Consider the following 24061-nt stretch of genomic DNA (forward strand, 5'->3'; position numbering starts at 1 on the left):
TCATCCCAGAGCTTTAGATGATCTTCTAGGTGTCTTAAGCCCAAGTGTGCAAATCTTTAGATCCCTAAGGGATCTGTCTGCAGTTGAGGAGACCCATGTCACCTGTTCCCCACTTTGTTTCATTCCAAGGACTCTCAGTCTCTTCGTTGCAGCCACATTTCCTTTCAAGAGGCTCTAACTCTTTTAACTCACCCTCCAAGGAAATGCTGGGCAAAGAGAACTGATGTTTCTTGGTTTTCCTTTTCTCAGAGGGATTGGCTTTCATGGGATTTTTTTCAGCAAGATTTCTGACCTCTGACTGTTGCTCCATTTCAGACTGACTCGTCCCAAAGGGGGGAATCGCTGTCCTAGATGACATACTGAGCTTTTCACATTGTCTCTTCTGGGACTCATGGTGTTAATCTGGCTACAGTCAAAGGCTGTGTGTGTGCAAACCCCAACAACACTGGATAGCTAATTCTGTCCATGGCCTACTTGGAAGCATTCAGAATCGCTAAGCTTCTGGACAACCTCGCATTGCAGCAATTGTGTTTCTTAGGAGTCCGCAGGTTTGAGGGGCTGGTGGGTGGGGATTAGTAGGGCACTGGACAATTAAGTGGCTTTCTAATACTGCAGTGCATGGAGAGATGGCAAAGTAGGTTATTATTACTGGGCACAATCATGACATCACTATCACTGTAAACTTGAAGGGGAGAGACTAAAAGGAAATAGAGGAAAGGGTTTTTGTGAGCTAGGAAGAGCATGGGGAATAAGGTTCACTAACTGTATCACCTCATGATATCTCCTTGTCCCTTAGGCTAAGTAATGCTCTGAACCAGATGTATGTAGAGTTATTTCATTTCTCAGTGTATAATTTCTCCTCTGCCTCTCCCTGGAATATCCTGGCACCAATATTTAATAATACTTCACACTTCTATAGCACTTGTCATCCAAAGATCTCAAAGCACTTTGCGAAGTATGTATTGTTATCCTCACTGGACAGTGGGAAAACTGAGGCACAGAGTGGGATAGGGAATCACCCCTGGGGACACAGCCATTGCATGGCCAAACTGGGACCAGTATACAAGTCTCAGGGCTCCCGGTGCCAGGTTCTAGCCACTTAGCACGTATATAGCGCTTTATATCTCTCAAAGTGCTGAGCGTGCGGTGTGCAGTGGGATTCTTCACACACATTGGAAATCTTCACATATGGTATTTGTAATATATATATATATATAAATAAATAAATTAAATAAAAGAGCAAGAACGTGAGAGGAAAAAACAGGTCACACGGAAAGCCCAGAATTTAATTTAGCCTCTGCCCTAGTCTCTTACTGCCCTTTGGGAATCATTATCTTTAAAGCTTGGAGCACCAGAAATAAGTGACCTGCTAACCCCTGATTGCAGGTTCTGCAGCAGGCCTGCTGTGACCCTTGTAAAACTTCTTTCTTTCTCGCTTGCCTGCCAGTTCAATTAACACAGTGTAACTGGCTCCTTAATATGCTCTGGCAGGTTTGTGCTGCTGTCATGCCATTGAGGCCCCCATTGTGGAGAGACACCCCCCCCACACACTCGGTCGAGTTAGGCCTTCCACCCTTGTGATGGTGAGAGATGAACGTCTGCCTGGGTTACCCCTCCAGCGTGGCTCGTTCAGTACACGGTGGGCAGTGTAGGTAAATGGCCTGTGTAAATCAGGCTCTAGCATTTGGATACTGAGACATGCATGGTTGGGAGGGGCAGATCAGCTGGCAGTCCAACACGGCAGGTAGTTTGTCATGCTGTGGAGCTTTCCTGCTCAGTGTTGGGAGTTCAAAGACCCTTTATAGGAAACGATCATCACCGCCAAGTGCACTTCCTGTCTTCAAAGTGCTTTGCAAAGGCAGGGCCAAATTCAGCGTGGATGTAAGATGGTCCTGCTGCATCTCCACCATGTACAAACAGGAGTGGTGGGAAGGGTTATCTCCAGCAGTGGTTCCTTTTGGTTTCACCCAATTGCATCTCTTTTGCTAGTCAGTGCCCAGCTCACTTTCTGTGCCTGTCCCCAGGAGCCTGGTACAGACCTTAGTCCACCACATCATCGCTGGAGGTTGACATCCCCCTATACCCACATCCTGTTCTTCTGGAGTGGGTACCATTGCACTCAAGCTGGCAAGGCCCAAAGGATGGCATGTGCCAGAATGGTACATGCTGCCGGTTACTTATCACCCTATAATCTTCTAGGTTTTTGCAAATTGATTGCTTAATTATTTGCTCCAATATCTCTCTGGGTACGGAAGTTAAACTGACTGGTCTGTAGTTCCCCAGGTTTTCCTTATTCCCCTTTTGATAGATTGGCACTATATTTGCCCTTTTTTAGTCCTCTGATCTCGTCTTCCATGGGCGTTCTTGGCTTTGTTCTTATTTTGCTTTGCCTTGTCTCCACAGTGTAGCTGCCTGGGTTTTAATCCCAGCTCTGCTGCTTGTGGCCCATCCTTTTACTTCTCTGTGTTTCACTCTGTGAAATGGGGACATTAATAATACAGGCACCAGCTTCCTCCAGGACCCAGGGGTACTCAACCCCTCCATACCATCCCAGGCCCTGCCCCCCGCCCTCTTCCCCCACTCCCGCTCCACCCCTGCCCCACCTCTTTCCACCCAGTTCCACCCCCTCCCCTGAGCACTACCCATCCCTGCTGCTCCCCTAGCACCTCCTGCACACCATGGAATAGCTGATTGTGGCGGGAAGGATGTGCTGGGAGGGAGGGGCAGGAGTTGATCGGTGGGGCCGCCGGCAGATGGGAGGTGCTAGAGGGGGAGGTGGCTGCCAAGCATCCATTAATTTATTTCTTGGAGCACCCATGGAGTCGGCACCTATAATGAATACCCACCTGCCGGCGAGTTTGTGTGCACGTGACAACGGCTGGCCAGCACTTGGCTGCTGTGAATGACAAGCTGGGCCATCTCACTACAGCTCCCCCTTCCGTCCAAATTCTGCTATTTCAGTCCCTACAGCAAGACATGGCTGGTTACCCCCCCCCACTGCACTGCCCAGTGCCCCTGCCTACTCCTGGTTGTCTTTCAGACCGTTTGCTTTCCAGGCATAGCCTTGCACAAACCCAAGCAAACTGTCCAAGTTTAACAAGTAATATCGAGATAGCTCTATGCCTCCCACGGCAAAAGCATGGTATGCGGAGGGACTATTTTACCCCTCCAGTGGCAGGGGCCCACCTTTGCCACAAGAGGCTGTGCAACTCCGGCCTTCTTTCCGCTGGCCCCAGTGGGCCTCGCGTCTGGATGTGCAGGCTGGAGAATGAGCTGCGCGCTAAGCTGTGAGCGGGAAAGGCAGAGCTGGCTGTGATGGCAATGAGGGTGGTTGTACCGTTTTGCGGTGCTAGCTAGTAGCCTTTCCCCACTGCAGAGCCGTCCCACAGCCTGCTCAATGGAATAGACTCTCCCACTGGAGGCAGCCTATGCAAACGAGTGCTGGTCAGTACTAACAGCAGAAATCAACTCTGCTGCAAACAAAGGCGAGGGAACAAATACTCCATCTCCTGCCAGAGGAACACTGCAACTGCCAGATACCCGCTCTTCCAGGTTGGTTCCTCATTTCCCTTTTGGTAATAGCCCAGAATGATGAAGCTTACCCTTTGTACATACTGTGTAACAGCAGTGATTTGGCAGGCCAGGCAAGAGTGTTGAGTCTTGCTATACATGCAGAGACCCTCATGTCATGTGGCTCCAGAAAACAACCCAACTTGATGAAAATAGCCCTGCATGCCATGAAGGTGGCTAGCCAAAGTCTGTGCGTTGCCAGCCAATCCTGGAATTACGCTCGGTTCGGTTGCAGCATTGAGAACACACTGCTTCAGTCTTTGGGTTGATGTGCGAGTGGCCAGTGAAAAACAAGTTGAACCACCCACCACATGAGTCAGAATGGAGGAAAATAAGTGGAAAAGAAAGGAACATGTCTCTGCTGAGGAAGAACAAGCTGCTGCTGCTGCCCTGGAAGGGTTGGGGGGAGGGATTAGCATCTTGGAGCTGTCATCTCCATAAAGATTAGACTGAAAATGATTCACACACCTACCTCTTGGCAGGGAAGAACTCTCCTGCCCTGGCTGCGCCTGTCAGGCTCCAGAGCTGATCTGAAGACTTGCCCCAGACAGAGAGAACTAATTAGGGGGAGGAGGTCAGGCTTTTAGGTCTCTGTGACTTTCAGGTTGACCAGCTGGTCTCTTCCCAGGTCTTCAGAAGTTCTGGATCCACGCTGCTCATTGAAAGAAATGTGACTCATCTTTTTACAAATGTTTACTCCAAAACTTAAAAATTAAATCAAGAAAACATAGTCGCAAAGCTAAGCTTGTGTTAATAATATTAAACTATGGACTCAAGCAACACAGCTATCAAATCAATATCAAATCAAGGTCAAGTTGACAAATTAGTCTCAATGTTGGATTGAAATTAAATCATCAAATTAGTTAAATGGTCAAGTTAATTAAAAAAAAATCAACCTTCAAATTATAAAGAGGATTCTAAGAAGGTAGCTGCCTGTTTGGTTATACAATTAAAGGATTTTACGAAAGTCATCCAGTCTGTAACCTGGAGCTGGCTAAATATCTTAAATATGGAAACCAAATTATTATCTAAAGGCTGAGCCACAGCCTCAGGGCCAATTATAAAACTTCCTCTTAGATTTCCATTCTTTCCTGGTGATTAACCCTTTCCTTCTGTCCTCCTATAACACAGACTTTAACAAAACAGTCTTGATATATCACAGTTTGACAACCATTATTTTCTAGAAATTACAGGTGACAATCACACTTCAGTGAGTAATTTTATGAGACAATATTTAGAGCTGTTTAACCCTGGAGAACTTTTCTTTCAGATACCTGTCCCATGTGGACTTTCTGGGGGTTTACACTCACACACAGCCATGCGTTCACTTGCACACCCTAACAATAAAAAGGCTGAATAGCTAGGACGTCAGCCGGCTAATTAAAAACAACAGACAAAACCAGAAAAACTAGATACTTGAGGTATCAGGGGTTTAAGAGTTCTTGCAGTCTTCTGAATGCTTAGGGTAGGAGCTGGGGCTGCAGTGAAGGAACCAGTCAGCGATATGCTGCTGGCACAGCACTTGTCGCTAACAGGCCTTCAGATGCAGGAGCAGACTGGTCAAAGGAGTGGGCTGGACCTTGATGTCCTGACTTCCTCTCCAGAAGGTGGCTGCTCTTGGGGATTTTGGAAGGTCACTCTTCCCTCTAATGGCTTGTTGACCTGAAAGGCGAGGCTTCTTAGCCTTATGGTTTGCGAACTTCACTTACTCTGCCTTGTAACGCCTCCCTCCAAGACCTTTGCACAAATCAGGTGCAAGGCCAACTTGGGCTAATCAGGTTTGAATTAGGTCATCCATAGTGAGCGTCAATTTTGGGGAGAGGCCCACTTAAGGCCAGCAATTACAAAAATATTTGAAGTTTTGCATACTGCAGGGACTGGTGTCTGTGACTCCCCTCCAAAAAATCAAAGTTCCGCACACAGAAGACCTGTTTTGAGATGGCTTTGAGATGACATGATGGGACCAGAAAGTTGGACACCAAAATCCTATAAAAATAGCCAGTGTCTCGGGGGAGAGGGGATAGGGGTTCCCAACAACCAGTCACTCAACATGCTGCTGTCAACAAAATTAAAAATAAACAGGAGAAACTTAGAAGTGATGCCCTGATTCTTGCAAACAAGACAACTTATAGTAACAGTTCTATTTTGGAATGGTGTTATAAGTCAAATTTTGGGATCTTTCTCTTGATGGAGAAAAGCTACTTTGAAACCTACTGAGATAAAACCCACTTAAAACAGAACATTTTATAGAAGGTCGGGCTTCCCATAAAAGCTATAGACTCCAGACCCAGATGATACGCTATTGTTCATTGTGTACAGCCATGCTCTGGAATTTAGTTGGGAAACAAGACAGAACAATATTACCTGTCAATAGATTCATTTCCTGTTTCTAAATGAACCCATCCTGAGGCACGGATCATATATAGGAAACGAGCACTGGCTGAATTAGGGCTAGGAACTTGATCACATTTTTGTCCTAGCTTCCCACACAACCATGTAAAGTTACACTAGAGGTGTTTGATGTTGCACTTTTGGTTCCTCTCCCTTCGGATTGGGCATGCCATACGCAAGGATGTTACTTGAATAGTAAATGATTAATTAAAAGACACAGGAGAAGGACAAGTGGTGGTGTTTAAGAGAAGGCAGCAGTTAATCAGCATCAGTGACTACTGCAGAGAGGATGGACTAGAACACAGACAGGAGAAATAGGATGGAGCACGCACTGGCTCTTAGGGGCTACAAGAAGTCATGGATTGCTTTTCCTCAGCCTGCAAGGGTGAAATATAGCATCAGCTGAGCATCTGATAGAACCTGTCTTGGGCCACTTTATTCTACCCTTCTCTAGTATTTTCCTTCTCCATCTACCCTGAAGAAGGCTGGTTAAGATCCTCTCCTCACTGTCCATACCTAATGGGAAGGGAAGTGACAATGGTAAGGGTTGAGCAGACTAAGAAAGTAACTTCAGAGACCTAGGAAGAGATTAGAAGACCAATACCAGGCAGATGGCTTCAGAACTTGTCCTGAGGCCTGTTTTGTGAGCCAAGGATTCACCGTAAGCAATAGGAATGTAAATACCGTTTAAAAAGTTAAACATTTAAATGATTAAAAATATTTCGTTTCGGTGGTTAACTGATTAAAGGCAGGAGAAGAGACCCTGTGGGATCCAACCCCTCTCCTGCCAGTGAGTCACTACAGAAGTTGAGTCCAAAACTAGCTCCACTCTGCAGCTGCCAACAAACAGACCCACTTGTTGAGATTATCAGCGGCGGGGTGAACCAGCACCGCATCAATCCTTCTCTCCTTCAAAAAGGCTGCACAGTCCAGCCAGCCTGGGAGAGGCACCCGCAGTGACTTGCTGGTGTCCTGAGTTCTGGTAACACCCCATCCCTTCCAATTTTGGTCCCAAATTTTATACCAGACAAAGTACATTTTGGGACCTATCCTGCAGCTGAGACCGATAAGAGCTTTGTCCTGGACTTCAGTGGGAGCAAGGCTGGGCAGGTCTTTTAAAGGCAATGGAGAAGAGAGCTAATCTCTCTACCTGAGTACTTGGATGGCCCTCGTCTCGGTAGTGTCCGAATACCTCCCGGTCACCAATTCCCCACAACACCATTGTCAGGCACAGAAGTGCTTTATCCCTCTGACAGATTAAGTGACTTGCCCAAGATCACACTGGAAGTTTGGTAAATGAGGAACTGAACCTTGGTTTCCTGAGTCACATGCCAGCACCCGTCCCACTAGACCATCCTGCCTTCCAGGCTGCAAAAACTGTGTGTTACACAAGTTTGCTTTCAAGCTGGGTCTGAGCCAGTGCCCCAGCTCAGACTCTCCATCTCTCTCAGCATTGCGGGAATTCCACTCCACTTGTCACACCCAGCCTCTAGCTGTATAACGTTGCAAAGCAAACCTACTCCAGCCCCAGCCCTCTCCATGCCAACAGTATCATGTGAAACCAGAGCCTCTGCGTTGGCCTCAAGGAACTCACTGGCTTATGAGCTCCTGGGGCCAGGTTTTAGGTGCCTAAAGAGGCAGCTAGGCTCCTAGTGGGAATTTCAGAACTCCCTGGGCACCTGGCTGCTCAAGTAATAGTTAGGCCTGTCTGTGGTGAACACAGAGGTCATGCTATGCAAAGCTATCTGATTCGGTTCTTGGGAGTTGCTGTTAACGTTTTGGCTGATGCTGGTTCCGGCGAGTTTGTGGCAGCCTTTGACTTTTGAGTCCCTTCCAGACAATCTGCCGTGTCATCAACCCAGGCTCGTCTCAGTTCTGTGTTTACATTAGGGCAGGGGCTCAGTTGGCAACCGCTCACTATATCGCTGCAGCTTGGATGCGGCTTTAAATGCCACAGTAATCCCCTGGGGACATGTCCAAAGTCACGTGGAAAGTCTGGCAGGGCCACGAACGTAATCCGGAGTCCTGGTCCTGTGCCTTAACCACATGATCATCTGTCGTGTAAAGAACTGCGGTGATTCAGATGAAAGGCCTGACTGGATTCGGTGAATCGCAGTGTACAAATTGCAGTTTCTCAAGGCCTAGTTGCCATGGTGGTAAACACTTGTGGCTGGTCTAGGCTAGCACCGCCTCTGTTGCTAGCATCAGAGAAGCTGTAGTGATCCTTGAATTTCACCAGAACCTGAGTGCAAATATGACCATTGAGGGCTCCACTGTTCTGAGGGGATCCATCTAGATTAGAGTTTGGGGGCCTCTTTTAACTTGCTTTAACTGACAGCCAATTTATGAACACGATTGTAAATATTAGTCTAGTCAGGCTTCGGTCCCCCCTCCTGGGATCCTGTAGTAATTCTTGTTGTCAGAAGGGGGTCGTGGTGCAATGAAGTTTGAGAACCCCTGCTCTACACAAATCCTGGGTTGAGGAAAGAGAAACAACTTTGTTCCCCAGCACAAACCAGCACACCCAAACAACAGGCGGCTTTGGACTTAAAAGGAATTTTTAATTTTGCACAAATTAGAAACAAAAATAAAATCTCAAAGCAATGTTGAGTGCAAAACGTTACAAAAACGGGAAGCCATTTACAGGGCTAGCACTACGGACCAGTATACAAATGCAGGTGCCAATGACACTTATAAAAATGAGAATTAGATCCACAAACAAGACCAAAACACCGGGAGCGAACACAAATAAAAACCATCCAGTGTATGCAGCATGCAAACTGTTAGATTGCTGGGTCCTCGGTACAGGCAGATGTGCAAAACTGGATGTGTCCTGCTCAAGGACAATCAGTTAATATGTTGCTACTAAAAGAATGGATTAAATACACCTGATTCTGGAAAAAGGTCATGACCTATGTCCAGGAGGGCAGTTATTAAACAGAAATTAAGGCATCTGTGTTCGCCTGTTAACTGGCCAGACTGCATTCCCCACGCTCTTAACTCCTCAGACCTCACATACGGTCTGTAAGTCCCCCGTCCCAGCACCTCAGCAGATGTACGTCAGACCCAGGCCACTGAAATCAGTGGGGCTACGCTGACTCGAACCAGCTGGGAATCTGTCCCATCAGTCTCTATATTTAGTCTATGTTGTGTCTCCCAGGACATGGAGATATTTGCTTATCTCCATGCTGGCTTTCACTCAAGTAGCGGTTAGGGAGGGAGTGTGCGAGTGTGTAACATGCCTGATCAGAGCAGCGTAATCTCACTGGGAGGGAGGGTGAGTCTCTTCTCGCGAGCGTTCAACAGACTTTCCATGTGGGTGGCGATCACGCGACACAACTCTAGGCCCTAAAGAGGGAAGGAAGCACAAGGGAGCATTACAGCATTTTAACTCTGGTTACCGCCCCTCCAAGCATTAGTACCCCCTAGCCTGACTTAGAATGAATTGCACTGCTGTGCTGAAATTTGCTGGGGCCATTTTGTTGTGTAGCGTCCGGTCTTGCAATGGTGAAAGCCGAATGCCAATCCCTTTGTAGACACCTCCCGAGTACCTGCGCCGAGCCAAGGAAAGCAAGGGGGCTCTGCTGCCTTGGACCCACTCTTTTGTTGCATTGGAATGAAAATGGTGTCTGCCTGCAGGGGCACAACGCTGTGTGAGCCAGTTGTACTCACAGGGCCCAATCCTGAGAGCTGCTGAGTGCCTCCTGCCGGGTGCGGAGCGCCACCCACGCTTACTGCTGTCGCTGGGAGCACTTCCCAGGCCTAAGGCCATCATGGTTACCAATACCCAGCTCCTCCGATTTTCTGCTCCTCCTCCTGCTGGTCCTTCCCTCTAGTTACTGTTCCACTGTGGCCTCCCATTGGCACTTGACTGGACTCTCTATGAATCGCCCTCACGCTGGCCTTGTACATGAGGCAGCACTGGAGGTGCCTTTTGCCCAGCACAATAGGCAGCACCAGAGCATCCCCTGCTTCTCCCACGTCCCCATATCTGGCAGTGCCCCTGAGCTACAAAACTACACACAGCGTAACATGCCCCTGCTTCAAGAAGGGACACTGAGCACCTCCGAACACTGGTAGCGAGACCGTCGGAAAGGTGTAATAATGAGCCCCTGTTCTCTTGCCTCCCAGTCCTGGGCTTTAAACCATGAGGCCACCTTCCCCTCCGCATCCTGGAGAGATGCATAGAAATTGCTCCTTGCAGGAGTCCACCAGCAATAAAAACCTGTATGATCTACTCAGTCCTCACGTTGCAGTTAAAAGGCGAATGCAATGGTGCATTAGACTTTGGACACTGCTGGGCCAGCTGGACATCTGGCAGAGCCAGGATTTGATTGGGTTTTAGACTCTGAGGATACATCTAGATTGCAATCAGGGGGTCTGACTGCAGCGCGGGTAGATGTAACTGGGATAGCTTTAATCTAGCCAGCTTGAGTAACACCAGCAGCGAAGCCGCGGCAGCCTGGGGGGCACAACCCTGCCCAAGGCTCTGGGTAGACACTTGAGCAAGTAGCCCATGCTGAAGTCTGTGTCGTCACAGCTTCACTGCTGTTGTTACTCAGGCTGGCTTTGATCGAAGCTAACATGCAGGCTGCAGTCACACCACTGACTGCAGCACAGATGCACCCCGAGTTTTTACTCACTAGGATTCCCTTGTATTTAAGCAACTGCCTCCATATGCTGGTTGTTCAAGCAAGTTAGGCAGGGAAAAACAAACCCTGTCATGAGGAAATCTGCTTGCAATGATGTGCTTAGTTTGTGTGCGGAGTTACCAGGACTGAATCTGAAAAGTGGGTAACCACAAGCGCAGAGACCAGCCTGCTTAGCACAAACACACACTCACTGCGTGTGCTGCTGCACACCTAACTTGTCTGAAGATGTGTCTCTTAGTTTGCTGATGTGGAGTATGTGGTACAGGAGAACTTTTGTGCATTGATCTTGGAAGAGACAGGCTGGAGATGGTGTTGGCTTTACTGTATTTCTGTACCCTCTCCAAATACAACCCACGAGCATTCTTTCTGGGAGCAGCAGCTACCTACCATCTGAAGATTTAGCTTCAGAGATCCGGATGGAGAAGCCAGGAGGAAAGCCAAAAGCAGACAGTAGGAAGAGAAGCGACAAGGAGAGAATTAAGGGGGCTGGAGAGAGGATGAATCACATGGCACGTCTTCTGAGGGGGATTGTCCTGCTGAGACACAGGTTCCCCAGCTGCGTTCCCCTCCCTGAACCTCACCCTGGTGGGGTTCTGTGCTCCCCAAACCCACTGGCCAGGGACACTGCTGTCTTTACTGTGTTGTAATACAGGGGCTTGGTGTCTCACAAGTGCAATATAGAGGGCTCATGTTGCTCTCTGGAGTTCATCTCATTTGTGGGGAGGGGGCAAGCTAGCTCCACACCCTTCACTCCCCGCTCCCAGAGCCCAAAGAAACCCTTCATCGGTGCTTTGTGCGGTGGGGTGGGGTGGGATGGGCTCCTGGCATCCTGCCCCCTGCAAAGGGGAACCAGGAAGGCTGGGCTGCATCCCGCCAGCCCCATGGCTGGGGAGCGGGGTCTCGGCAATGAAGGTCCGTGCCATTCAACCCACAAATCCCCGGGGAGCCAACCATCAGGAGTCACATTACAGTCTAAGTTTAAGAGCCTACATGGCCATGTTAATTCAGGGGAGGCAATAACACCACAGGAGCCTTCGCCGTGGCCCTCCCATCCCCTAAGCACATCCTGGCATTACCCTGCCCCAGGCCTTGAATCAAGGCAGGGCCGAGGGGTTTAAAGAGGGGGAAAGGCAAGCTGCTTAACTGCACTCCATACCTGCTCCAGCTGCAGCTGCGTCATCCTCTGTGACATCAAGTCTCCCAGCATGATCTCCACGTAGGGGTAGCTGGAGCCGGCTATGGGCCGCTGGGTCCTCGTGGACTGAATCTCCTTCAGTGAGAACTTCACAATCAGCTCCTGGGGATGGATGCACAGCTCCTTCATACGCATGCCCCACCAGGGACCCGGCCCCAGTGTACAGACTATGAGCTCTTTCCTACCAGTTCATCCCATCCTTCCCGGCTACTGTCATTTATCATTCGCACTGCAATCGTGCCTAGGAGCCTGAGTCATGGATCAGGACTCCTCTGTGCTAGGCACTGTACGAACCCAGAAAAACGGGACAGCCCTGCCCCAAAGAGCTTCCAATCTAAGCACAGGACAGGAAACAACAGATGGATACAGACAGAGGGACGGGGGAGCACAAGGAAACAATGAGGCAATAATAGCTATCCCTGCCTTGGGCCCCTTGAATAATTCATCTCCATTAGTCTTTGGAAAAATTGCCGTGGATCATGAGGCAACAGCTTTGCACTGAGAGGCAGACCGAGAATGGGGTGGGCACTCTATGTACAGGACATCCTCCCCCTCCGGGCCACTGGGGTTAGCCCACTAGCCCGGTCCAACAGCCAGGGTCACAGCAACAGCAGAATTAAGCTATCACCTGAATCCAGTGCACGACAGAGCGAAGGCTCTGGTGTCTAACACACGGGCCACTGCCATATTAGGAGGCACACGGCTAAACCGGGGCGAGGGGGACTCTCTGTGATGTATTAGCGCACACGGCCCCACTCCCAACCCACAGGATGCCAGTCCCAATGGATTCCACTCTCAGATCCAGCCCTCCCAGGGCAGAGGTCACCCGGCAGCCAATGGGCCTTGCCGACATGCTGCAACTGCACCCTGAACGTGAGAAGCAAGCACCTCCTGGAGGGACCGGGCGAGGGGCTGGCCTGCTGCCCCCTACACCTACGTGGGTGTCCTTGTTGAGGAAGTTGAGGCCATTCTGGTTGACGGCCAGGATGCATGGCGAGATGATGGCGTTGTTACTGCAGCTCTGGATGTAGAAGAAGGAAGAGCCAAACATGGGGAAGGCGCTCAGCAGCCCTGCGGAGACGACATGCAGTCAGCAAAGCCAGGGACCTGCCCAGGGCGCAGCCAGGAACCCGACCCTAGGGCTGAACCGTGATGATCAGCTGGGACATAGCCACAAGGGGGTCCTCTCCAGGACAGGGAGATCCTCCCCATCGGGGCAGGCGGTAGTACTGCCACTGCCCTGCACGGGGAGGCAGCATTCGGTCCTGCAGCCCTGCTGGTGGAGCTGCTAAGGGAGTGAGATGATCAATCATTGCGTTTGGCCACACCCCCCCTCTAAACAGCCCCACCCCCTCTGGGCTCCCACGTGCCCCCAGTGGAGGGGAAGGTCGTCCCACACGAGGCTCTTCGTGAAGGTTTACGCCAGTAGAGGCCGGGACCTAACCATGGAGCATGGGCGTGGGGTTAACTGAGCTCTTTGAGCCTGCTGGAGACCTGGCTGAGAGCATGTCGGGGGGGCACGGCAGGGCGGCTCTAACTCACCCCTCCCTCAACATGCCAGTACCCAGCACCCACACACTGTCTCCTCCAGAGCAAGAGCCTCTCCTGCTTCCTCCCCACCCTCTGCCACAGGCTTGGGAATCGGTTTGGGCAGCAACATTTTGCATCGCTGATGAAAGAACAGAAGCCAGGACGCCCGAGGCCGCGCCGAGGGCATGGCAAGTGCCTGGGGGGCACTGCTGAGACCCACCCAGAGCTGTTGCTGCAAAGGCCCAGCCATGGCATGGGGTGCGGGAGAGAGGGGCTCATCTCTGTTGCTGTGCCCCTCTACACCAGGGCAGGGCTCAACTGCTTCTGCTCCTGGCCCTGCCCCACCTTTGACCATGTTCCCCTCTGATCTAAAAAAGCTCCCAAATCCCAGGCTTGGCCGACTCCCAGCAGCGGCTCACTCGTGAGCCTGGCCGTGTTGCCTGCCCCCGGTCCCTGGGGGAGGAGAAAGCGGGGGCTTACCTAGGAACTGAGCTCTGGCCTGGTGGGCGCTCAGGGCCTGGACCTGCGGCAGATGCTGCAACACCACGTTGAGCCATGACTGAGCCTTCAGCGCTCGGCAGAACTGGGGCGGGACGTAACCCTGCACCTCACGGCTGCGTGGGGAGAGACCCAGGGAAAGGTCACAGCCAGCCCCAGGTAAATGCCTCCCTGTCCATGTCGCAGGACAGAAAACCCGCCGCGGAAGAGCGCTGCCCACCCATCACCCAGCTCCAGGGCAGCAGAGAACCCCGGTGCGGAGAAGAACAAAGACCCCTCCTTGGGTAATAGCAATCAGGGCTCAGCCCTGAGCGGGCTCCTGACCTGCAGGTCCCATGGTGTCTTGCTGAGGTGGGGAGTCCCTCATCCCTGGATCGTTCTCATCCAGTGACAGTGGGGGGACTCCCCACCCCACTCCTAATGCAGCACATTCACCACGGGTATTGTCCAGCCTCGGTCCCGTCCCACCCCACCCGTCCTGGGGCTCTGCCTCCATTAATAACAAAACCATACAGCAGGAGTGTGCTTACAAGAATAGGTCCCCATTCTGCAAAGACTCACGCACACGCTTAGTTTTATGAACCCAGTTAAATCACATGCAAAAGTCTTTCAGGGACTGGGGCTTCCTTCTTGAGCAGGCTGATGAGTGTTTCCCCCTACAGGACTCCTACCCTTCCCACTAGCTGTCTCTTGCAGCAGAGCAGCTCTGCTCCTTAGTGGCACTAATAAGACTCACCTGGTCTGGTTACCAGGGAGAGTCAGCAGAACATCTCTGCACCTGCATGCAGGGTCCTATGCTTGACACCCAGAGACAAGCACATATATACAGAGTTCAGTCTGAATACATTGCAAACCTAGGCCCAGATCCTGCAAGCTGACCCTGGCACCTGTTGGGAATCTCACTGATGTCAGTGGGGCTCTGCAACGGCATACCCACATGGATCAGATTTCAGGGGAAGGGCCACAGTCAGCTATGCACTCAATTTAATAAGACTGGAGGACTTTGGAGTTGAGCCACAAGGTCACTGCTACCAGGAAACCCAAGTTCATAAAGCAGCCGTAGGCCAACAGCCCCTCAGTCCTTGGTATTTGGTCTGAAACTGAAATTCCTATGTGAGTTCATCTTTCTTCTCATTTAGGTCTTATGTAAGTGGTAGAAAGTCTCCCACCTCTCCTCTCCCCTCGGGCCACCCCGCGGGGGTTGTTCTTGGTGCTGCAGTCAGCTGAGCTGCTCTACAATTCTTTCCCAGTGAACCGTGGGAGAACTTGTCTGTCCTTCTGGGCATGCGGGGGAATTGTGGGAAAGTACTGGAGGACTATCCGCACTCTTTAGCCAGTGTCCTCGCTGCAGAGTGGGTACGTTAGCAGCCTGAGTGGAAGCAGAATCTGGACTCTAACCCAGAGCCCCAGTGAGGCTGGCTAGCCTGGGTTGAAAGTGCCACTAGACTCAGCCGAGAGGTTGTGTGTGTGTGGATGGGAGACGGGTTAGGAGCAACACCCAGGGAAGACACTGGGCTGACTGCAGAGAAGACAGACTCTGGGGTGGCCTGTCAGGTCATACTGATGCCGATGACACCTCGTCTGTCTATAGCATGCCACATGCCCTCTGAGGACCTGGAGGCACTCTGCAAACAATGGAGCCAAGCAGCTCTGGGAGGTGGCAGTACGTATCACACATACGTTTTAGAGCTAAGGAACATTAGGCAGAGAGAAGTTAAGTGACTCGCCCAAGGTCACACAACGAGTAAGCAGCGAAGTGTGGAATAGAACCCAGGAGTTCTGGCTGCTCTGCTCCAGCAACTAGCTGGGGCTCCCTTCTCACTACGGTGCGCACACAACATGATGGGACACAAGCCGTGGTAAGCAGGGTAGCACCCAAGCGCCACCATGCCCAGGGTACCTACACAGTGGGCAGGTACATGCTGTCCTTGGCCCGGTGCTGGAGGGCTGCCAGTTTGGACACCTGCTGGCACTGCTGTTCGCTGGGATGCAGGGGAGGTAGGATGTAGAAGAGCCCCTTGAGATAATCGGGCAGGACCTGAAAGAAGATACAGAGCATGCCAGGCATGGCTTTGTCACACTTTCTCATCAGGAGTAAACGGGAGCTGATCTGGGAGCTGCTGGGCTGCATGGGACGTGCTCAGGAAATGCACAGACTGGTGCGAATGCGTTCATACACATACAGGCAGTCAGATACCACGGAGAGGGCCATGGCATAACACACGATGCACACAAAGCACGTAACTTCACACGGACTTCAAAGAGAAGCGTGGGGGCTTGAGTACCTTCCTGAGCAGAGATGCTTTCCTGAATCACGGTCTTAGACTGTACCTGCACGCGCACCCACTCTTCGGGGGGGACACTTTGAAGTGTCAGGGAGGGATGCCCAGGGAAGAGGGGGGGCACCTGAGATCTGCGGAGGAATTAGGGGAATTCTGGGACTGGCTGGGCAAGGAGACTGGGTGTGGGACAGAGTGGGGCAAGGAGAAGAACGTGGATATGTTGGAGGGAAAGGATCAGCAGGAGTCTAGCTTGAGGGAAATAGGCATAGAGGCTGTGCCCACTAGAGCACACTCCCCTCCAGAGGCTGGAATGGAACCCAAGGTTCCTGAGTCTCACCATTCCTCCACTGTCAGCAAATATCCATGAAACCCTCTGGCTAAGAGTCCCAACGCCCTCTAGTGCTGGTCCACACAGAAGATGACAACCTGCTACTGCCGTACTCCAGTAACTCCATTAGCACACATGGCAGAGGTCTGGGCGATGGATCTAAAGGTTCCGACCCTGCCGATGACCCACACAGGTGGCAATATGATGCCACATGAGGGAATTGCTGGTTTTTTTCAGTTTGCTTGTTAATAAACCGAGTAAATTGCACACACCAAATGACATTCAAAGAACATTGTTAAGGATGCCAAGTCAAGCATACAAGTTAGAAAATGCCAGAATCAACAAATAAATACAAAGTACAGTTTAAATAATAAAATACTACTAATAATCTCTTTAAAAAGAAAATGCCAGAATTAAGGGGGCCTTTGCAGCCTTAATGTGGCTCCCTTGTGCATGCACAGTATGATACAGTGGATAATTACATGAACACATCTTATCTTTTCCACAGGCCTCCTGCCTCATTCAATGCCCAGGATGGATCTGCCCCAGGGATGAGTCAGGGCTGTGTAATGAAGGAGGCTGTTGTCCATTGAATCCTGATTTATTTGCTGCAGAAGTGAAAAGGTCTGTAGTGACCCAGGCAGGGGATTGCAGGAAGAGAAAGGAGGATCTCACGGTTAAGGCGGTTGAAAGCTGCCTTGGAGAACTGGATTCTATCCCTGCCTCTGCCACAGAATTTCTTTGTGATTCTGGGCAAGTCCCTTAAACCAAACTTTTCAGAGGTGTGGTTGTGTATGCTTTATTTTCTGGGTGCCCAACTTGATACCCTGGGGTCTGATTTGCAGATGTGCTGTGTGCTAACAACTGCAACTGAAGTCAATGGGAGCTGGGCTTTGAACACACAGAGCTAAGGACTCTGGAAAACCAGGGCTGAAGTGTCCCAAATTGGGCACCCAAAGTTAGTGGAAATTGTTTACCTTAATCTCTCTGTGCCTCAATTCCCCAGCTGTAAAATGGGGTCACAGGAATAAAGATAAATCCACTAATGTCTGCGAAGTGATCAGATACTACAGTGATGAGCGCCAGAGAAAAGCCCATGAGGAAATGAATAATTCTGTCTTCAGAGCTGGGTTTGGACAGCATGCAGCTAAGGCCTGGGGCCAGACTCTGAACAACATGGAGAAACCGAAATATTGAATAGCTCCTCAGTAAGTGAAAACCATCCATCCTGTGCACTGAATGAGGCCGTGTCCTGTGGGAAAAATAGTACATGATCAGGTTAGGAAAGGCTGTACCATAATGCATGGGCACAAGCTGGCTGAACAATGACTGCACACGGGCAGAATCAGTTCCGGGGGGGCAGGTTTGTAGAAATTTTGGTGGTGCCCAGAACCCGCCCCTGCCCAAACTCCGCCCCCCACCTGCCCAAGGCTCTGGGAGGGAGTTTGGGTGCTGAAGGAGGTCTGGGGTGCAGGCGCTAGGCTGGGGTAGGGGATTGGGGTGCAGGTTCTGGGAGGGATTTTGGGGATAGGAGGGGGCGGAGGGAGGGGGTGCAGGTTCTGGGAGGGAGTGCAGGGGTGAGGGCTGTGGGGTGTGGCAGCAGATGAGGGGTTTGGGGTATGGGAGGGGCTCAGGGCAACTGTACGGGTGAGGGCTCTGTCTGGGGCTGGGGGGCTGGGGGGTTTGGGGGTTAGAGAGGCTCAGGGCTGAGGCAGAGGGTTAGGGTGCGGGGGGATGAGGGCTCTGGCTGGGGCTGGGGATGAGGGGTTTGTGGTGTTGGAGGGGGCTCAGGGCTGGAGCAGAGGGTGCGGTGGGAGGGTGAAAGCTCTGGCGGGGGGTCTGGGCTCTGGGGTGGGGCAGGGCTGGAGATGAGTTTGGGGTGCAGGAAGGCTGCTCCAGGCCAGAGCCCAGAGAGGAGGACTCCCCCCAAACCTTTCCCTTCCGGCAGCAGCGAGCTCTGGGGGAGGAGCCCCCCTTTCCCATCCCCCCAGCAGCACACTCACCCCCGCCACTGTCACTGCATGTGCTCCTAGGGCCCCTCTCAGGTCCAGGAATCTCCCTCGCCTCTCACGTGGTGGGTGCCGGGGGGTGCTGCGTGCACCTCCCCCCTGCTGTTGCCCCTGACCGTAGCCTCACTGGGGGTGAAGGATGCCCCATGCTGGGCAAGGGGCAGGAGCGGTGACAGCGGGCAAAGGGGCCCCCATGCTGGTGGAGGGTCCCGCCGGAAAAGGGAAGGGCGTGAGGGGGAAGGGCAGGCGGAGTCAGTCTGCCCTAGCAGTGGAGATGGGGGCCCTAGGACCCTGCAGCAGCAGTGGCTGCAGGGAGGCAGCATGGAGCTGCCTGGAAGAGGCAGGGGCAGGGACGTTCTGCTCCAGGCCTGGGGAGGAGCGTGGGGGGACAGGGGCAGCAAGAGGGGGCCGGGGAACACTCAGGGGAGGCAGCAGGTGGGGCCAGGGGGGACACCTGGCCCCAAATATTGGTGGAGCTGGGCCCCTAGGCTCTGAATGTTGCTGGTGCCAAGGCACCAGGTGGAAATATAACTCGCTGCCCCACAGTGCTGGCACTTCCTAACTTTTGGGTGCTTGGCTTTGCAACCTGTTTAATGTTCTCTTAACGTCGTTTTTCCAGACGGGGGGGTGTTTAGGAAAACAGAATCTAATTACCTGGCAATGGAATCTGGCTGGGACACCAGGGCTAACCCCGCTGCTCCGCCAGAAAAGGGCCAGGGGATCTTTAATACCCACGAGAGGTCAGGAGCTTGGTTTTATGAAAGACTGCTCCTCAGACACCCATGAGCTCACACTCCAGGGAAGGGAGGAGGAAGAGGCCCTCCTTAAACTAAGGCAACTGACCCTCTGCCCCTGGCTGGTTCTGAGCTGCTACCTGGTTATAGTGCATGGTGACATACAGCTCATTGTCAAATTTCAGTGCCTGGGTCCAGATGACACGCCGGTACCAGAACATGTAGCTGCTGTCCACTTGCTCCATCTCCGTGGCCACGTCAAGGATATACTCCCGTCTGCTCAAGGGGTGGACATTCTGACCTATGGGGAGCACAGGGGAAGAGTCAACTGCATGGCTCTGATTTTAAAGGTCACCAGGCAAGGAAAAGCCAGCCGGGCTGCTCTGGTTTTGCTCCTTTACAATGTAAAAAGGTAAAGGTGGCTGGAGAACTGAATGGTGTATGCAGAGCAGAGATACTGAAGGCAGGAAATCAGATTCATCTGATGAAGTGAGCTGTAGCTCTCGAAAGCTTATGCTCAAATAAATTTGTTAGTCTCTAAGGTGCCACAAGTCCTCCTTTTCTTTTTGCGAATACAGACTAACATGGCTGCTACTCTGAAACCTGTCATTGCTACTCTTTGACACTTTGGTTTGTGTCCACACCTACTTAACCCTTGGGAGAACAGCTCTCTTTGTTTAGGATTCAACAACCCAGCCCGTTCCACTGAAAGTCGAGAAAGCTGCCAGTCCCCATCTCTGAGGCTATGTCTACATGACAGAGCCTATGCTGGTGTAGCCGTTGGCACATCTTCGCTGGCATCGTGAAGGCACAGCATACAATGACAGAAGGAGATTGTCCTAACCCTGCTGGCAGACACCAGCTTCCCATACGTTAGCGATGGTGGCATAGCTGAGTCTACTCTGCGGCAAGGGGACATCGTTACCCTGAGTGACATAGCTACGCCGGGGTAAGTTTTACGTGTAGACCAAGCCTCAGTCATCCGTCAGAAACAGGGAAGACAAGACTGACCATTCTTGATAGTTCTAATACAAAGAACAGGCAGAAAAAAACCCATGAAACACCTTTAAAATAAAAGTCCAGGCCTTCTTTACATGTCGTCCCAAAAGGACACAAGCTGAGTCCACATTTCTTTCTGCAGGTCGGCTCTAAAAGCTTCAGGATTTGGGGCACTTGGAATCATCCATGTAACTCCTGAAAGCACGTTATAATTCCAAAGTTCAGGAGAGCCCTTATGCAGACGGATGAATGTGGGTGTCATAAACCCCATTTTATAGATGGGGAAACTGAGGCAGGAGGAGGTGGATTGATTTGCCCCAGGTCACAGAATAAGTCGGAGGCAGGGCTAGGATTAGATCTCACGAGCCCGTGTCACTGGACCGTGCCACTCCCTCACATCGCACAGCCCCCAGCCAGGGGTCAGATTGTGGAGAATCCACATTCAGAGCCCCTGGGCTCCGTTTCCAAGAAGAGGCTTCCAACTAGCCCCATAAAAAGCAGCCGAGAGGGAGTGAGCGGGTTGGTGAGGCAAAGAAGGCATGTGACATTCCTCGGGTGATGCAGTGCTTTCCCAGAAAGCAGGATATGACTCAGAGATGCTATTTCCAGGAGGTTCTGGGCCCGTCCACACAGCCCTTCCAACGGTCCCTTTGCAACCCTCCCCGCCCACACTTTAACTAGGCCACTGGCTAGCCAAGCCAACAGGGCTGCCGGGAGCTGTGGAGAGGCACAGACAGGAAATTCGGGGCTCGGCCCCAGGAAGCGCTGGGATACCGTGAACCATTTCCTGCCTTTTCAGCGTTTCAGAAGAAAGCTGAGGCCAATAATCCTCAGCCCCCGTTCCTGGCACCACCCTGGAATCTGGCAATGGGGAAGCTGCCAAGGTGCTGCAAAAATACCAAGCAGGGCACCCCTCAAAGGCAGCACAAGCCCACAGCCAGCCCCAGGGGACGGGATACTCCTCTGGGGCAGGGTGAGGTGGAAACCTGCACAGCTACTCCCTGAGCTGCACCCGTCCTGTGCCTAGAAATGCCAGGGCTGCGACCCTGGCACCATTCACCCGCCCTGAGCTCCGCTGAGAAAGGCCAGAGCTTGGCAGCCCGCAGTTCTCAGGTGACTTTCTCCTCTCGTCACGGCCTGTGGCTTTTCCATCCTCTCTGTGCTTCCAAGCCCGGCAGCTCAGCACCCACGCAGTCTGGAAAGGCCTGGCACTGCCAGAGGTTGCCCAGAAAGGGGTGCTCTAGGACCCTGCTCACGGCAGGCCTCGCTCAGCCAGAACCGGTTCGTGCCAGGGAGGATCACTGGGCGCTGGATCAACTGGCGATTGCCTCGCGCTCCCACTGTCGGGCAGCCACTGGCAGTTAGGAATAAATGACACTGGGACTAGCTCCTGGTACAGAAATGGCTGTCTGGGTCGGTTTGCCCATTCTTCAGGGAGGTGGCAGGGCCTCAGTGCAGTATTTCACCCCCGCAGGGAATGCACGTCACACGGGGCTAAGCCTCTGGACACACAAAGGGCTTAACAGGACAGTGTCAAGATAAAAAGATCCCTCACAAGCAATCCAGTCAGTGTCTCCTGAGTAGTCTCCTGGGGCAGCAGTTTAACTTTGCGGTGGTGAACGGCAGCGACGGCCGGTTCATTAGGCAAGACACAACACTGTTCAGCCAATGCCAAGGAGCTGAGTGGTGTTTAGCCAGGTGCGAAAGCCTCCTACACTTGTCTTTTCACACAAGTGTAATGGGAGGCAACGTGGGCTAGTGGTCAGAGCGCTGCACTGGGAATCAGGAGGCCAGGGTGATATTCCCAGCGGACCTGCTGCGGGACAGTGGCCAAGTCACTTGTTCACTCTGTGCCTCAGTTTCCCCTCCCACACTCTGCCCGTTTACACTGTAACCTCTGTTGGGCAGGGCCTGTCTGTGCCTAGATGTTCGCCCAGCACCTAGTACAATGGCTCAACTGGGATTTCTAGGCAATAATACTAAACAGGGCGAGGCGGTGAATCTCTCTCCTGTGTTTTCAGTCCGTACGGGGTTTCATTTCTCTTAACGGGGCAGCGTCTTGATCCGAACAATGGCCTGTGCCATTACTCCCCGAAGGAGGGGGAGCACCAGGGCTCAGGAGGCTGCTCCCCTCGGCTAGTCTCTGGAGGCGGGCCACGGAAATGGGGTCAGCCAGAAAGTCCCCCCTCAATGCATTTGGGACCTGAGTGGCATCACCAGCTCTGATGTCACCCGCAGGCCTGGGGAAGCCAGACGCTGGTCAGCTCAGGCCGCCTGTCGGTGGGCATGCAATATGGGAATGGCCAATGGCAGAGGCAGGCCGCTGGGCAGGACTTGTGGGGTGGGGTGGGACCACTTCAGAGGAGAAAATGGGGAGAGCGACCCCTGCCTGCCCCCATGGCTCACCTCCGTTGGTAACGGCGAAGATGATATATTCGTCAAAGGCCTCAGGCTGATGCAGCCCCATTTCATAGCACATCTCCTCGATCACATCCAGCGCAACCTAGAGAGAGGGGCAAACCACCCGGCTGAGCCCCTCAAAGGCTGGGAAGGAGGCTCTAGCGCTGGCATTGTGCCCGCCACCACCGTGGTCTCTGCCCGGCACTGCTGGTGGGACTTCCTGGAGTGACACCTCTTCCTGGCTGTCTAGCAAACCCCTGGATGGCCTGATCCCGCAAGGTGCAGGCCATGAGGAGGAGCAGCAGGGGAATCTCCGATGGGTTCAGAGATGTGGCCAGAAGTTTGGGTGCTTTGCAGCTCCATCCTAGGGCTGGGCTGGCAACCCCATGGGATCTCTCCCCCCTCTCAGGTGAGAGAGCAGCAGGCTCAGCCTCAGGTAAACAAGAACCTGAATATGCCTTTGAGGGGCAGCCAGGTGCCAGCCGCCTCGGGTTAATTGGGGCTCCGAGAAAACACCCCACTCTGGGCAAAACTTAAACATCAGCCCCACTCCCCTGCCATTGTCCCCTCCTGCCCCCTGAGCCTACAGACCCTGCGAACCCCGGCGCTGACCTTTGGAGCCTGGGCCCAGCTGGAGGTGAAACCAATAGCCCTGAGTGTCCTAGCCGGCCCCCCTGTTCCCCCCAAGTGCTGCAGAGCTGGAGGAACAGCTGGCCAGTGCTGCAGCCACCTGGCAGGATTCCAATGTGCACTGCGCCAGGGAGGGATGCTGCCTGGAAGCGTTTCCTTCCCCCCTAGACCCCCCAAGGGAAATCAGCGACTTTGGGGAGCTCTCCCTAATGCCGCTGTTGGGGAGGGGCTGAGCTCAGCTCCTGTTCTGTGCTGTCTCTGCTCCCGTACTCGGCGCTATCGCTGAGAGTCAGGCAGACCCGTCTCCATCACTGCTCTGAGGGAGCATCCCGAGTGGGAGCAGGGGGAGCTGGGCAGCGCCGGGCCCTTGTGCTGACGTACCGAGCACGTTTTGATCTTCAGGTGCCTCTCAATCCCTCCTGGCAGGAGAAACAGCTGGCGTTTGGCGCTCCGGCCGGCCTTGGTTGGGGGGCAAAGCACAGAGAAGTAGGAAGGTTTCCGAACCCTAAAGCATCCATTGGCTCCAGGGGCCACACTAAAAACCCCAGGCTAGATTCTTCCACGTAGGTGCAGGGAGATCTCCTGTGGGGCATCCCATTCTGCCTAGCGGAATCGCCAGGCGTTTTCAGCACCCCTCTTTTTCCTGCCCTGTGCCGTGAGGTGGGGCCCACACCACTTGGTTAGACACCAGCAGCATCTCAAGGAGGCAGGAAGCCGTCTTCAGAATGCACTCGCAAGCCCACCATTTGCAAAAGTGACTCATGAGCCTGGGCCCCTCTGTTCCCGGGCCCCATTTCCAGAGGGCAGGTGTCCAGCGCTTCCTGATAAAGAGGCTCCCCCCAG

The 24061-nt window shown here is 52.6% G+C and overlaps 1 protein-coding gene across 1 annotated transcript in view; it reads right to left on the reverse strand.

The window, feature by feature from the left end:
• Nucleotides 1-8277: 8277 nt before the first annotated feature.
• Nucleotides 8278-24061, reverse strand: part of MYO15A (myosin XVA) — an 83746-nt gene continuing 67962 nt past the window's right edge. The window contains exons 58-65 of the mRNA XM_043493921.1: nt 23600-23677; nt 22595-22691; nt 19330-19490; nt 15741-15874; nt 13819-13952; nt 12746-12879; nt 11770-11910; nt 8278-9309 (exon numbers count right to left, since the gene is read on the reverse strand). Of these exons, the coding sequence (XP_043349856.1) occupies nt 9208-9309; nt 11770-11910; nt 12746-12879; nt 13819-13952; nt 15741-15874; nt 19330-19490; nt 22595-22691; nt 23600-23677 (981 nt within the window). The 3' untranslated portion in view covers nt 8278-9207. The remainder of the gene's footprint in view (nt 9310-11769; nt 11911-12745; nt 12880-13818; nt 13953-15740; nt 15875-19329; nt 19491-22594; nt 22692-23599; nt 23678-24061) is intronic.

This window comes from Dermochelys coriacea, chromosome 10 (assembly GCF_009764565.3).
Source record: "Dermochelys coriacea isolate rDerCor1 chromosome 10, rDerCor1.pri.v4, whole genome shotgun sequence".
NCBI lineage: Eukaryota > Metazoa > Chordata > Testudines > Dermochelyidae > Dermochelys > Dermochelys coriacea.